This window comes from Mirounga angustirostris, unplaced genomic scaffold, assembly GCF_029215605.1.
Source record: "Mirounga angustirostris isolate CCGP_5_RB_7025 unplaced genomic scaffold, mMirAng1.0.hap1 SCAF_4, whole genome shotgun sequence".
Lineage (NCBI taxonomy): Eukaryota > Metazoa > Chordata > Mammalia > Carnivora > Phocidae > Mirounga > Mirounga angustirostris.
In genome coordinates, this window is record NW_026991712.1 from 48842344 (window position 1) to 48855850 (window position 13507).

Consider the following 13507-nt stretch of genomic DNA (forward strand, 5'->3'; position numbering starts at 1 on the left):
TATCCAGAATTCCTCTTTAATATCAAACAAGAAGTCGTTAGAAGAGAAACTAAAATCTAATTTATTTATGTGTGGTCTCTGATGTGGTTTTGGACTATAGGTATTTGTTTTACAACAACTTTATTTGTGGCAACTTTTTACATGTATCCAAGCCAGTTAATAGCTGATCAATTTCACCCATATTTATTTGATTACATAAATGAGTACAGTTAGATGTTGAAACCTACATGTCCTACGTAGAACACTTCCCGTTCACCTATATAAATATTCACTAATTGCACATAAAGAGTTTTGGATCAGTGGCCATGAATATTTACCTTTTCATAAGTATATTGTCTCCCCGTTAAAGGGGTAGGATTATAATATATTTGCACTCTCAAATCTAACAGTACCTTATATTCAGTAAATTCTTACTGATTATGTGCCATTCATTGACTTTTAAGGATATAGTTATCTGAATATTCCGACACACTTAATTCGAATTAGTTTCTGTTCTGTGTTGAAGTTTAAAAATATCTACAATGATTACATCCTAAAGAACAAACGTTGGCAGATGCCGAAACATGTTCCACACAGCCCCTAGCCACGTCTCCCGCGTAGGCTGCGTATGTCGGAAGTGCAATTGTTTGGAATCATGCGTGATCATAAAAATGATCCCTCCACTGAATAAGGACATATGTGTGGTTTCAATATTCTAATGAGCATATATAATAACTCAGCATTTTGAGTGCAGAGAGAAATTGGAAGTCTTAAGTTGGCTGATAATTGTGAGCTTTGACAATGACCCTGGTTGGAGGGGAAAATATGTTCCAACAGGGAAGCTGTCATCTGAAGCTAAAGAGAACATTTCCCAAGGAGGTCTAAACTAAATAAGGTGAGCAAAAAAGCCAGTATTAGTCTTAATTATGTGGAGTAATTGGTTGTTCAAGAAGATGAGTATTCGTCCTGGGGTCATCTGTGTTCATCACATCATTTATTCACCAGATATTTATTGAGTGCTTATTAAGTGCCACACACACCTACTAAGGCAATAAGGGGAGTTTCAGTTTATAAGATTCACATCTGTGCATGGAACTCACGGTCGAGGGAGATAGCCTTTCTTGATTGGACCTTTTTCCCTTAAAACGGTTCCAGCCTTGCATAGCCTGTGTTCTTGAATAAGGACCACTGTAGCTGGTGGTAAGTTATAAGTTCCTCTCCTATGTAGAGTGTATGTTGGATGCATTTTAACAGTGCTTTAAGCATTACTAAGTAAGTACCCTGAGAGAATCAGCTTGTGTATTACCACTAATTGATGAAAGCTCCACACCTCCTAATTTCAAGGGATTTAATTAACACATCCACTTCGCACTGACCAACCTGGTTTTACTTCACCGAAGTGGTAATCTATTAAATAACTTGAGTCTCCTAGGGCTTTGTCACCTGACTTGACTTCCAGCATCACAGGACTCTCCTGACCCAATACCATTTTCATTCCTTGGGGTGATGAAATTATTGCTGTCATTTTCTAAGGTAAGTTAGTATATTAGCCAGTGATGTGATGAAAGACATATCAAAGCCACTAACTGCAAAATTAGACTTTATGTCTAAACATATTAAATGTTTTGAAGGTCTCAATGTATGGGCTTTTGTAGTATTAGACTAGGGTCATCCCAATGCACATTAAAAAATATAAAGATGTAAAAGCTACAGTTTGACTTGATTCCATGCCCCTAAGTAGCAATCATGGTACTGGTATGGACCTCAGAGTCCTAAACCAACTTCGAGGCTTCTGGAAACTAGTCCACACTCTCAAATATATGGCCACACATTCCTCTTCTTGTCTGCGATTTTCTCTGAGGGCCCTCACTGATTCTTAGCCGTTCCGTGAGGAATGTAACATCCAATTAAAATCAGAACCTGAGTTTGTCATCATCACCGTTCAGTTATGAAAACAAATTTTGCTATTCTTAGTTTTACTCCATGTCTGTCATTTATGACCGTTTTCTTCACTAAAAAACACAACAAGATTTTTCTCATTCATGTCTTTATTAGTTTTGACGATCAATACAACTGCTTTTACTTCAAGTGCAGTCATTAACTCCTTCATGTTCTAGGAATTATATTATTCTACCCTCAAATTAGAAAGATATCAGAGGCAATTTTTATTTTAATAAGCATGCAAAGAGAAAAGTAGTAAAATTAAAAATAAATGGCCCTCCTTCAGGTAAAGAAAAATGTTAGGATAAAGTTAGCTATCTTTATGAAGAAGAAATTCAAATACAGGATCAAATTTTTTAAGCTCCTGGTTGGATGTGTTTTCCTTTCATTGATAATCAAAACCAGGTAATCTCTACAGTAGCTAGAATTATAATAAATAATGGACCTCTTACTGGTTTTATTTAAGGGTTAAAACGCATCATTTCATTGCTTGGTGTGCATAGTCATTTTAATTTCTGGCTTATGTTTAATTGCTCTACGATCTTCATACACATCTACTCCTACATATAGAATTATTCATTATTTCTTTAAGATGGACAACTCAAAATATGAAAATGATAAAACTGAAGTTCTGTGAAATTTAAGAAGACAGAAAAATGGTACCCAATACCCATTTTTCTATATCTTTACTCTCCCACTTGTTTCTTCTTTGAAACCTTACTAACAATGCTACTTTTATAGGAAAGATGATTATTACAAAGGCCAAAAGCTTTCATATTACATCTTGTCAAAAGTAACTTTGGTTTCTCGGTTATTGCACCCTTGCATTCTTTGCTCGGTGTGGAAAGCTGAAATATACTTGGAGTAAGGAGCACCAAAAGGAACCAAGCTCTCCAATGGCAGGTTTCCTTTCCTGAAGAGGGCAAGCTCCAGCGGCCTCATTTGAAGGAGGCTCTCACCACCCTGCCCTTGATCGGCTGCGGAGGACGCCAGTTCCCCACCAGGGGCACTGGGGGCTCGTTCTCAGCGCTGGAGAAAAGGCTCCGCAGCTTTGCCATCTGCAAGGGGCAAGGGAAGACTGTCAGCGTGACATTCAGACCAAGTGCACATATTTGTACGTGACAGAAATTTCTGGCTTTTGGGGCGCCTGGGTGGCTCAGTTGGTTAAGCGACTGCCTTCGGCTCAGGTCACGATCCTGGAGTCCCTGGATCGAGTCCCGCATCGGGCTCCCTGCTCGGCAGGGAGCCTGCTTCTCCCTCTGACCCTCCCCCTTCTCATGTACTCTCTCTCATTCTCGCTCTCTCAAATAAATAAATAAAATCTTAAAAAAAAAAAAAAAAGAAAGAAATTTCTGGCTTTTAAAACAAGACAAACCAGAAAACCTGTTGGTCCAGAGTTATTTGGCTACCAGCTCCTGCATAATAGAAGCCTTTTCTGTATTTGTAAAAACACTTTTCTTTTCTTCATTTTATATAGGATCACCATGCCCTCTGGTCCAAGTGTTACCTCCTGAATTCTGAAGGAATTATTTTAATTTGACTGGTCAGTATGAAGCATATACTTTATGTAGGAGGGGATGACAATATCAGCGCAAATAATAAGCGTAATTGGCTCTTCGTTGTATACGTTTATGGAGTCTCTTCTTTTTTAAAGAACACAAAGAAATTAGTCATGCTATATTTAAAATTTCAAGAACATTTTTAAAGATTTTTTTTTCTTAAGGGAGAAGAATTTAGGAAACTATCATCAGTACTGTATTTCTACATGAAAATGTTTTTAGCTTTCTCCTTAAGAAAATTTCATTCCTCTTTCAGAATATGTATATGAGTGAAACTGACCATTAAATCTGATCTTTTGACAAAAGAGATCGTATATACTTGAGTCTGTAACTGGCAGAAATATGAAAACTCTTGTCTTAAGTAAGGGAAATGTACCGGTAAACTACGATTAAAGTAGATATTCATGATCTATTGTGTGAGTTTCTGTGTTGTCTACTTGCTTTAATTTATTCTTCTCCATATCACTGCCTACATATTTTTTCCCAGTCTTTCCTTGAAAGTCTCTTTGATCAATGTTGCAAGGACATTCTTTAGATGAACACTAAGAACAAAGGCCTCAGCAAAGGAGTGAAGAGGTATTGGAAGCAGACAGACATTGAAATCTCAGCTCCTGCATTTGGCTGGGTGATCATGGACTAACTAGTTAACCTTTTAACCATATCTGTAGAACTGGAAAAATTGCATACAGCTCACAAGGATGTTAAATCGCTTCCATTAGTATCCTTCTCCCCAGGCCTGTATTTACAATCTCCTAACCAGTACTTAGTAGAGGGAGCTCCAACTTAACAAAGGTGAACTCATATTAATAATCTAAACCCTTAAGTGTTTTTAGAGCATAAGCTCAGTCATTGTTCAGTATCACAACCACCGTTAAATGATCTGTGTTCATCCTGGTACTTTTGGGAGCCAAGTTTTAGAAAGTTGAACAAACTGACTGTAATTAACCTGAGCAAACTCAGAAATGCCTAGTCAGACAGCTGGTCTGTAAGCATCCTTGTAGCAGCTGTACATTTTCCATTCAGCATCTATATCTTATACAGCCACTCAGCGATGTAAGTTCACATGTTCTCAAGGCTCTGCCTGGAGCTGCCATTTACCTGGTTGGAGCTCACGGTGATGGGCTCCTTCAGCAGGAGCCACACGATGCACTCCTCACAGGGCGGCGTGGTGAAGGAGCCGTGGTAGGTCCAGTAGTCCCGGCAGGTGGGGAACAGAGAGGACGGGTCAAAATGTGTGAAGGGCGCCTCCTTGCCCTGGGAGAGAGCAGGGCACAGGCCCGATCAACAGGTGCACTCACACCACCCACCCCAAGGGTCTCACCATTTTCTAAGAATGGATTTCAAATGCACTAAAGAAAACAGAATTATTATTATTATTATTATTATTATTATTTAGTAGCCTCCACGCCCAGTGTGGAGCCCAACTCGGGGCTTGAACTCAAGACCCTGAGATCAAGACCTGAGCTGCCATCAAGAGTGGGATGCTTCACTGACTGAGCCACCCAGGCACCCCAAGAAAATGGAACTTTTATTTTTTTTATTATTTATTTTTGGAACTTTTATTTTTTATTTTTTAAAAGATTTTATTTATTTATTTGACAGAGAGAGACACAGCAAGAGAGGGAACACAAGCAGGGGGAGTGGGAGAGGGAGAAGCAGGCTTCCCGCCGAGCAGGAAGCCCGATGCGGGGCTCGATCCCAGGACCCTGGGACTATGAACTGAGATGAAGGCAGACGCTTAACAACTGAGCCACCCAGGTGCCCCGAAAATGGAACTTTTAAACAAAGTTCATGCCTTTCAGAAATAAAGGTCAAAGAGGGGAAGCCGGTTTATATTATGACTTTGGCACAGTTGTTGTAACATTTTATTCCCTATTATCTGTCAGTAGAACTATAATTCCTCACTTCTCAAGAAAAAGAAGAAAACTCACACTTAACTGTAACAAAAATATTTCATATTAAGTTAATGCTTACGTTCTCAATGATAAAAAATAAAACCAGGCTTGCTTGAGTATTATATTTGGAATACTTTCTCTGGTGGTAAAACTTAATAGCATTTGATTAGAACAGTTGCAAAGGCAATGAAAATGAGTTTGTTAATTCGAAGATTCTACTGTTAAGATTTAAAATATGTAGGTGTCACCCAGGAGAGAAAGGGCAACACCAGGACCCAAATATTTAGTACTTCTGCAAGTGTGTGCATCTATGCGTGTGTGTGTGTGTGTTGGGGGGCAAGGGGTGACCATTCAACTTCTCTTACATCCACTTCAGTAAGAAAGTCATTATCTGACAGACTGAGAATTTAATAAGGTGATGTATGTAAAATTGAACTAAAAATTATAAGCCATACAAATATAATAGCATTTGTTTGTATACATATGCTTAGCATATTCATCAGACTTAGTAACAGACTTTGGGTGGAACAAATGCACTTGAAAATGTAATAATAGGGGCGCCTGGGTGACTCAGTCATTAAGCGTCTGCCTTCAGCTCAGGTCATGATCCCAGGGTCCTGGGATCGAGCCTCGCATCGATCCCCTCATTGGGCTCCCTGCTCAGCGGGGAGTCTGCTTCTCCCTCTCCCACTCCCCCTGCTTGTGTTCCCTCTCTCGCTGTCTCTCTCTCTCTGTCAAATAAATAAATAAAATCTTAAAAAAAATAACAGACAATTATTCCCTCAGAATTGCCTAGCTTGGGGCACCTGGGAGGCTCAGTCGGTTAAGCGTCTGCCTTCTGCTCAGGTCCTGATCCCAGAGTCCTGGGATCGAGCCCCGTGTCGGGCTCCCTGCTCGGCGGGGAGCCTGCTTCTCCCTCTGCCCCTCCCCCTGTTTGTTCCCCCCCCCCCGACAAATAAATAAATAAAGTCTTTTTTTAAAAAAAAAGAAAGAAAGAAAATGTAATAATAAAAAACTGCCATACCCTGCTTTATGTTCTAGGAGGGAACATGATTTATTTTTACCTTTGTCTTAATTTTGTCCAGTGCGTCCAGAAACAGCTGGAACTCGCCTTTCTCACGTCCTATCTGTCAGAAAATCGAAAACCAATGGTTACATTTTTCCCTTCTCCATAATCTACAATTATCTTGAAAACTAACTTTGATCCATCCACCCGCAACTAGTGTTTATAAATCTGCCAGACTATCTGGTACTAAGCAAAAACATAAGTTTATTTCTTCTTCAAGATTTTAGGGTATATATTATCTGGACTAAATTTAGACCCCAGGCCTCTGAAGTACAAAACCACAAAGTTATACTTTGATTTATTTCTATGTCCTCGACCTTCTAGGCAGTCAGTCTACTTTTTTTCTTTTTTATAGAACTCAAGCTAGGATGTATTCAATGTATGCAAAGCTAAATCTACTCTCTCGCAGCAGAGACCCACTCCACTTCCTGTTGCGTTGCATTCAATCACTAAAAATGACCCAATGAGCTCATGACATAAAACAAATTAGGTCATTCAAAAAGAAAGAAGCTAGATTTTCACCTCTGGCTTAAAATCTAGATTGTGTTACCACTAAATTCATGTGTTAATGACACTAAGTCCACTTTAAACCAAAGCTGGCCCAACAACACACACATTCCATGTGCTATCTTAGCCTGGGATCATGTGAATGGCAGCCACCCTGAGCTGAAGGGATGTCCAGCCAGGGACTTGGCAACCCAGCGATTTCCAACATTGGCTTTTCTGGTTTCCAGTGCAACTGAGGTAGAGTGACAGGAAAGGATAATGAAACAAGGCTGCTTTTGCCCCCCCCCCCCCAATAAGCTCCTTCCAAGGCTTTGTCTCCATTGCCCCTCCACAGGCCCACACACTCATTCTTGAGAGAATGTAGAAGTGTTAGGGGGACTGAAATATGGCAAAAGGTACACTTTTAAGGGAGAGCTAAATATTTTGAGCTGATCTTACCAGAAATGTCTTGCTCAGTTGAATGAATAATGAAATTCATTCCTCTCTCCCCTTTAAATAAAAGGAAGGAGGGAGACACATGCTATCCTAACCATTGACAAGGAACTAAATTTTGAAAGAAGATAGCCAATTTTTACCTCACCTTCAGAAAAATGCCAACCACAGCTATCCCGTCGGGTTGCTTGAGAGCTTCTCCAAAAGTGTTATATTTTGGATTCCAGTGAACCAAATGAAGCTGAAAGCATAGAATACAGGTTATGAGGTAAATTTCTAGAGTAAGAAAATAAGTATAAAATTATTCACAATAAATCCAATAATTTTACTAATCTAAAGTTGCTGAACACTCTCATAGAAAGTCGATAGAATTCTAAATATCAACATGCAATATTTTGGTAAAATTTTTAGTGGTTTAAATAAAAAGTGTATAAAATTATTATAAATAGATTCAGAAATTTATAATAAGCAATGAGTGAAAGTTGAACTTTGGTTAAACTAATTCAAAATATTTATTTTAGTTTTGTGCAACATCACTCCCTTTTCTAATAAATCAAAGAGTGAAACACAGAGCTATAAGCAAGAAGCTGATAACATTCTAAAGTTACAGTTAATTAGGAAGTGGGGAGAACAAACAATAGGGAAGTTCTTGGGCATTTTCATATTTTCATATCTACCTCCTTTTTAGCAGGCAGTGTTCAACAACCTGGTGGGAACCTTATCTTAATTTAGAACATAGGCACCAGTTAAATTAGTCAAATTTCCCATATCGAGTTACACAGAATGGTACGGGAATACAAGAGTTCAGAGCAGTTAAAAATATTGTATTCAAGACCAAAAGTGTTGAGATCATCCCATGTGTAAAGGCCAAACGGCAAGCCGTGCCCACAGTTGTAAGAAATACACTAAACTTTCCCCATTTTCAGGGGGAAGGTATCTAGAAGACATTCTCAATAATTTATTTATCCTGTCACTGACTTTCTAGATGGGCTGTGGAGAAATGGAATGATCATAGTGAAGTACTTTGGGTCTCCCAGAGTTTAGTTTAACCGACAATTAAGCTGCCTAAGGATTCTGCCCAAGAGAGTGTCCACAGTGCCTCCAAGGTTCTGTCCTAGCTCCTGCGTTGGCCAGAGCCTACCCGTGGAAGACTGTGCCCGTAAAAATGGAATGATCCTCACCTCTAGGGCATTTGTCACCCCTCATAGCCTTAGCTTTACAAAAACAATATGTGGAAGGCTTGTCTTATTTCCTTGTAATTTGCTGCCTTGATCGGAGCTACAAATCATGCTTTTCTTTAATGGGTTAACTGACACAGTAGTATTTGCTCATATTAAATTGTAGATGTATCTGTATTTACCTATTCATCTATGTGCGTGTGTGTGTAAATATATACATATATATATAATCTTGTACACATACATATGCACACCCTTCATTAAGACACTAGAACACAAGCATTAGCCAGAATTACTAAAGGCTATTTTTAGAGCCCTACATTCTTATAAAAGAGGCAGCCGAGGGCATTGGACAAGATGATAGATTCTGGGGGCGCCTGGGTGGATCAGTCAGTTAGGCAGCCAGCTTTTGGTTTTGGCTCAGGTCATGATCTCAGGGTCCTGGGATGGAGCCCTTTGTCCCTTGTTGGGCTCCCCGCTCAGCGGGGAATCTGCTTCAGGATTCTCTCCCTCTACCCCTCCCCTCCACACTCTCTCAAATAAATAAATAAACCCTTTAAAAAGAGATGGTAGATTCTAAAGCCCATCTACATAAGGTAGAGCACCAGGCTTAGCACTCTTCAGCTCTGTAACTTTGTCATGTAACTTTCCTGTGCCTCAGTTTCCTCATCTGTAACCTATCTCATAGAGTTGCTGAAAGGATCAAATGAGTTAATATTTGTAAGCACTTCATGAATGCTAGCTATCCTTATCTTTTCTGTTCCATTCAGGAACTTGGCCCTTTTTTTTTTAATTATTAAACCGCTCTTCAATTTCTTAATATAACCTTGAAAATTTTCATGCATGACACCAATTCATCTGCACTCTCTTAACCATCCAGCCTAGACTGTTTGGCAGCTTCAGCTTATGCTAAAACTACTCCAGGTCTTTTTACAACCTCAGGCTTGAAGGAAGGGCAGTGGATGCTATTTTGTTGTTATTTTTCACTTTTCAGTTTTCACTTTGGGAGACAGTTGCTCCTACCTCTGCTGCATACTTGACTCCATCCACGGTGTGCTCAGAGCCATGATCATCAGCGGCACCCCAGTGAAGATGAAACTGGCGAAGTCGATAGGGTCCAGTGAGAGGACCACCCCTCAGCACTGCGATTCAGAGAAGCTGGGTCAACAGTGAACTTATGCTTCGCTTACAGAGTCCTACCTTAAACAAGTGCTCTTACAGCCAAAGTTCGATGGGCAAGGTTGTCAGTCTGCTCGGTAGATGATACTGCTCTCAAGCACACTGGTCTCTTTCCTACAAAGTCTTGGGATACATCAAAATAAATGAATTCTCTTTTCTGTCCTGTTTCGTTTGCTTGTTTTATTATGTGTAAAATGTCAATTTAACATTTATGACAATAAAGTTAAAACAAAAGATGGACAATAAGGATGTAGACAGTCAACAAATGAGTCGGTTGTGTGGTGCGGTGGGAAGAACAGGACAGTCGAGAGCCAGACTGATGTAGGTTCAAATCCTAGCTAATTGTGTGATCTCAGGCAAGTTGCTAAACTTCTCTGAACCTGTTTTTGCATCTCAGTGAAGGTGGTAATAATATCAACCTTTCCGAGCTGCCGTGAGGATTAAATGAGATTAAGGACTTTAAAGTGTTCATCACACTGCCCAGCACACCAATCACTGAGCAAATGTGAATTCCTTCTCCATGTCTTGCTTCCAGCCCCACTTTTCTTTAAGACTACTCTCATTCACATCTAACATAAACTGTGTCTATTCAAATAAGATAAAAAGGAAAATTCAGAAATCTCCTAGGGAATCAATCAATGTGGACAGCCAAACTAGGTAATTCTCAGTGGCATTAATTTTTGAGTTTTTTTGCCCAAATACCTCACCACAACACATTACTTTGATCTCACTTCATTCACCTGAGGAATGATTTAGAGGTTCAAATATTTTCTGCAGGACACTGGAAATTATGCCAAAAAAAAAAAAACCCAAAACCCAAATCAAGATCTAGCAATATAAGAAAGATCAAAATAGAATTCAGAGTAGCTATTTTAGAAAGGACTGACCAATTACTGGAGCTGAAATGGCACACTGGAAGCCACATAATGTAAATCTAAAACAATAGAGCTAGACTCGGATGAGCTTAGTCATGTAGATATAAGTGGTTTGATTCATAGCATTTTTCCTGTCCAAGCACTAGAACAGTTGCTCTCTGGACATAGGAGTCCAATTGATTAGGATAACTCATATGGAATTGTCAATATTTCACCACTTTACTTACAAGAATGTGGTTTGGCTTACAAAAATTTTCATGTGGTTCCACATAATAGGTACTGTTTAATTTTGTTTATCCTTCAGAACGGAACTTGATTTAAATGGAGAAGGGGAAAAAAGTAATAGCAGTATGAAATAATGGCAGAACCCGTTAATTGGAGCCTCCTCGTAGGTAGGAATTATGACACTATTGCTCTTTCCTATAACATCATTGAGGATATTTATTTATGTACATCAATAAGGATCATTTTAACTCGTTTTACAAATGTGGTTATAAGAAAAGGTATTATTGTACATCAAGCACCAAAATATTAAAGGTGGATTCTTTCTTACTTCATTTACTTTGAAATTGAGTATTTCTAAGTAGCCTGTTTTTATTTCACTGATTTGCTTAATAGTGTAGTAAAATAGAGTTTTTGGAACATGTGATTTTTCATTTTCATGGCACACAAATCACTACTCACAAAATTGTCAGGAACTTCAAAAACACTCACTAAAATAGAGTTTTTGGAACATGTGATTTTTCATTTTCATGGCACACAAATCACTACTCACAAAATTGTCAGGAACTTCAAAAACACGAATCCAAAAAGGATTAATCAGATGAACCCCACTGAAGCACTGAAGGCAATGTTCCTGACTCAGATAATGACCTTATTCTCTCCCCTGGATTGGGCCCCACCCACACACCACAGGGAGAAAGTGCCTACTTTGTTTCTTTGCCATGCCTTGCTTTGTAGAATGGAATCTCTGCCACACGTGGGAATGGGAGCCTTGCCCTCCAGACTGTGGTCAGTGACCTCAGGTGTAGGCCATCCAAAAGGACACTCATTTGGACTCATTGCCATCACCTCCCTATCAAGCTGCATTTCAAGAACGCATTGCCTGGGCGCCTGGGTGGCTCGGTCGGTTGGGCGGCTGCCTTCGGCTCGGGTCGTGGTCTCGGGGTCCTGGGATTGAGCCCCACATGGAGCTCCCTGTTGGGCGGGGACCCTGCTTCTCCTTCTCCCCACTTGTGCTCTCTCTCGCTGTCTCTCTCTCAAATAAAGAGAAAAAAAGAGAACGCATTGCCAACTATTGGCTTGGGCATGGGCCCATTTTGCAGCAGCCAAGTTGACTAAGGTTTGAGAGTGAGGCATTCTTATTCCGTGCATAAATATAATTCTTCATGACAAGAGCAAAATGGAATGTCCTCTCCATTTTCAGAGATGAAGTGACCCGTCTTCCCACTAATTCTCTTACTGTGTCATCAACCTCATTTTTGCCAATATGGGCATTGAAAATGTCCATGTGCCTCTACCTGAGTGTCATACTTACTTGACCTATCATAGGTATCATCAAACACAACCCTGCAGGTCTTCCCATTGTTCAGGATGGTCTTGCAAGAGGCAGGATCATAAGATGCTGACCATGGCAGCAGAGAAGGGTCGTGCCTGATGTCTTTAGTATGCAGTTCGATGGGCGACTGGTTGTCTCCCTTGGCAATGGGATAAAGTTCATGCCAGCGGTCAGGACCTAGGAAATCAAGTTGAGGGGATTTATTTATTTGGTGGCACATTCCAAGCCCTCTTTCTAATCGACTATATCTGCAAAATACACGGAGGCTAGTCAGTGATTATGAAAAGGCCTTGGATTTCAGTTTGGGCAACACAAGGCTTAGCATTTAAGACCTTCTCATAGTTTCATTAATAGTGTACCTAGAAATTATATTTAACTCAGAGTATTCCCCCTGCTTGCTCAAGAATATAGCCTCAAAAGCTAATTTTTGAAATGCACTTCATCACACGTTTTACCAATGCTATCTTCCACCATATCACTGGAATAAATAACACTGACCACATGAGGTTTTCAAAGCACACCCCTAATTTTTGTTTGTTTGTTTGTTTGTTTACTATGGGTTAGGCAGAAGCCAGCAGGCAGAGCAAGGATTCTTAAACCAACACCAGGCTCAGAGAGGTTAAGCGCTTGCCCAGGATCTTGGAGTAAGGGACAATCGGTACTGGACCTCGGGTGGTCTGACTTCTCAGTCAGAGGCAGTGTGATCTTGGGCAAGTTACCCAGCCTCTCTCTGCACTTCAGTTTCCTCCAGCGCAAGTAATAACGGCTCCATATCAGGGACAACTAAATGAGATAAAGGTAAAAGGGTCAGCAGCTTTTGGCACTTGGTAAGTGTTCAGTAAATGTTAGTTTCCATCGACTCCTCCGCCCATATTTCCCCACGCACTCCCTAGAGTTGCCCACTTTCTGCGCAATGCCAGGGGATCCTCTGGCCCCATCCCGGACCAGAGTGGGGGGGGGGGCGGCTGCTCAGACTCACCGTTGTGGCTGGCGTAGCCCCACTCCTTGGCCATGGTAGTCTTTGTAGGCACTGGATCGCAGCTGACGTCTCTCCCCGTTGTCATGCAGCGTGCCTACGAGCCCCTGCCTTTTATATAGGTCCCCCACACACTGCACGGCCTTATTAGGTCAGCGAGGGTGGGGCAGGGGGGCTAAACTGGATTGGGGTGGTATTTGGGAGGCGGGGTGGGGAAAGCCAATGAATTCCAAGGGCTAGACAGCTGTCCGGCGTGGGGGGTGGGGTGGCGCGGGAGATGGGCGGAAGGAGGCCCCTACCCCCTCCCTACCCTCTCCCTGAAACCTCGGCTCCTGGCTCTCCTACCTCTCGCTCCCGCCTAG

General features: G+C 40.8%; 1 protein-coding gene across 1 annotated transcript; it reads right to left on the minus strand.

Moving 5' to 3' along the window:
• Positions 1–2009: 2009 nt before the first annotated feature.
• On the minus strand, positions 2010–13306 carry CA3 (carbonic anhydrase 3). The gene is made up of 7 exons (XM_045896293.3): positions 13149–13306; positions 12149–12346; positions 9581–9699; positions 7528–7620; positions 6439–6501; positions 4578–4733; positions 2010–2978 (listed from the first exon to the last, which is right to left on the minus strand). The coding sequence occupies exons 1-7, from the start codon at positions 13231–13233 to the stop codon at positions 2859–2861; spliced, it is 834 nt and encodes a 277-aa protein (XP_045752249.1). The 5' UTR covers positions 13234–13306; the 3' UTR covers positions 2010–2858.
• Positions 13307–13507: the final 201 nt, after the last annotated feature.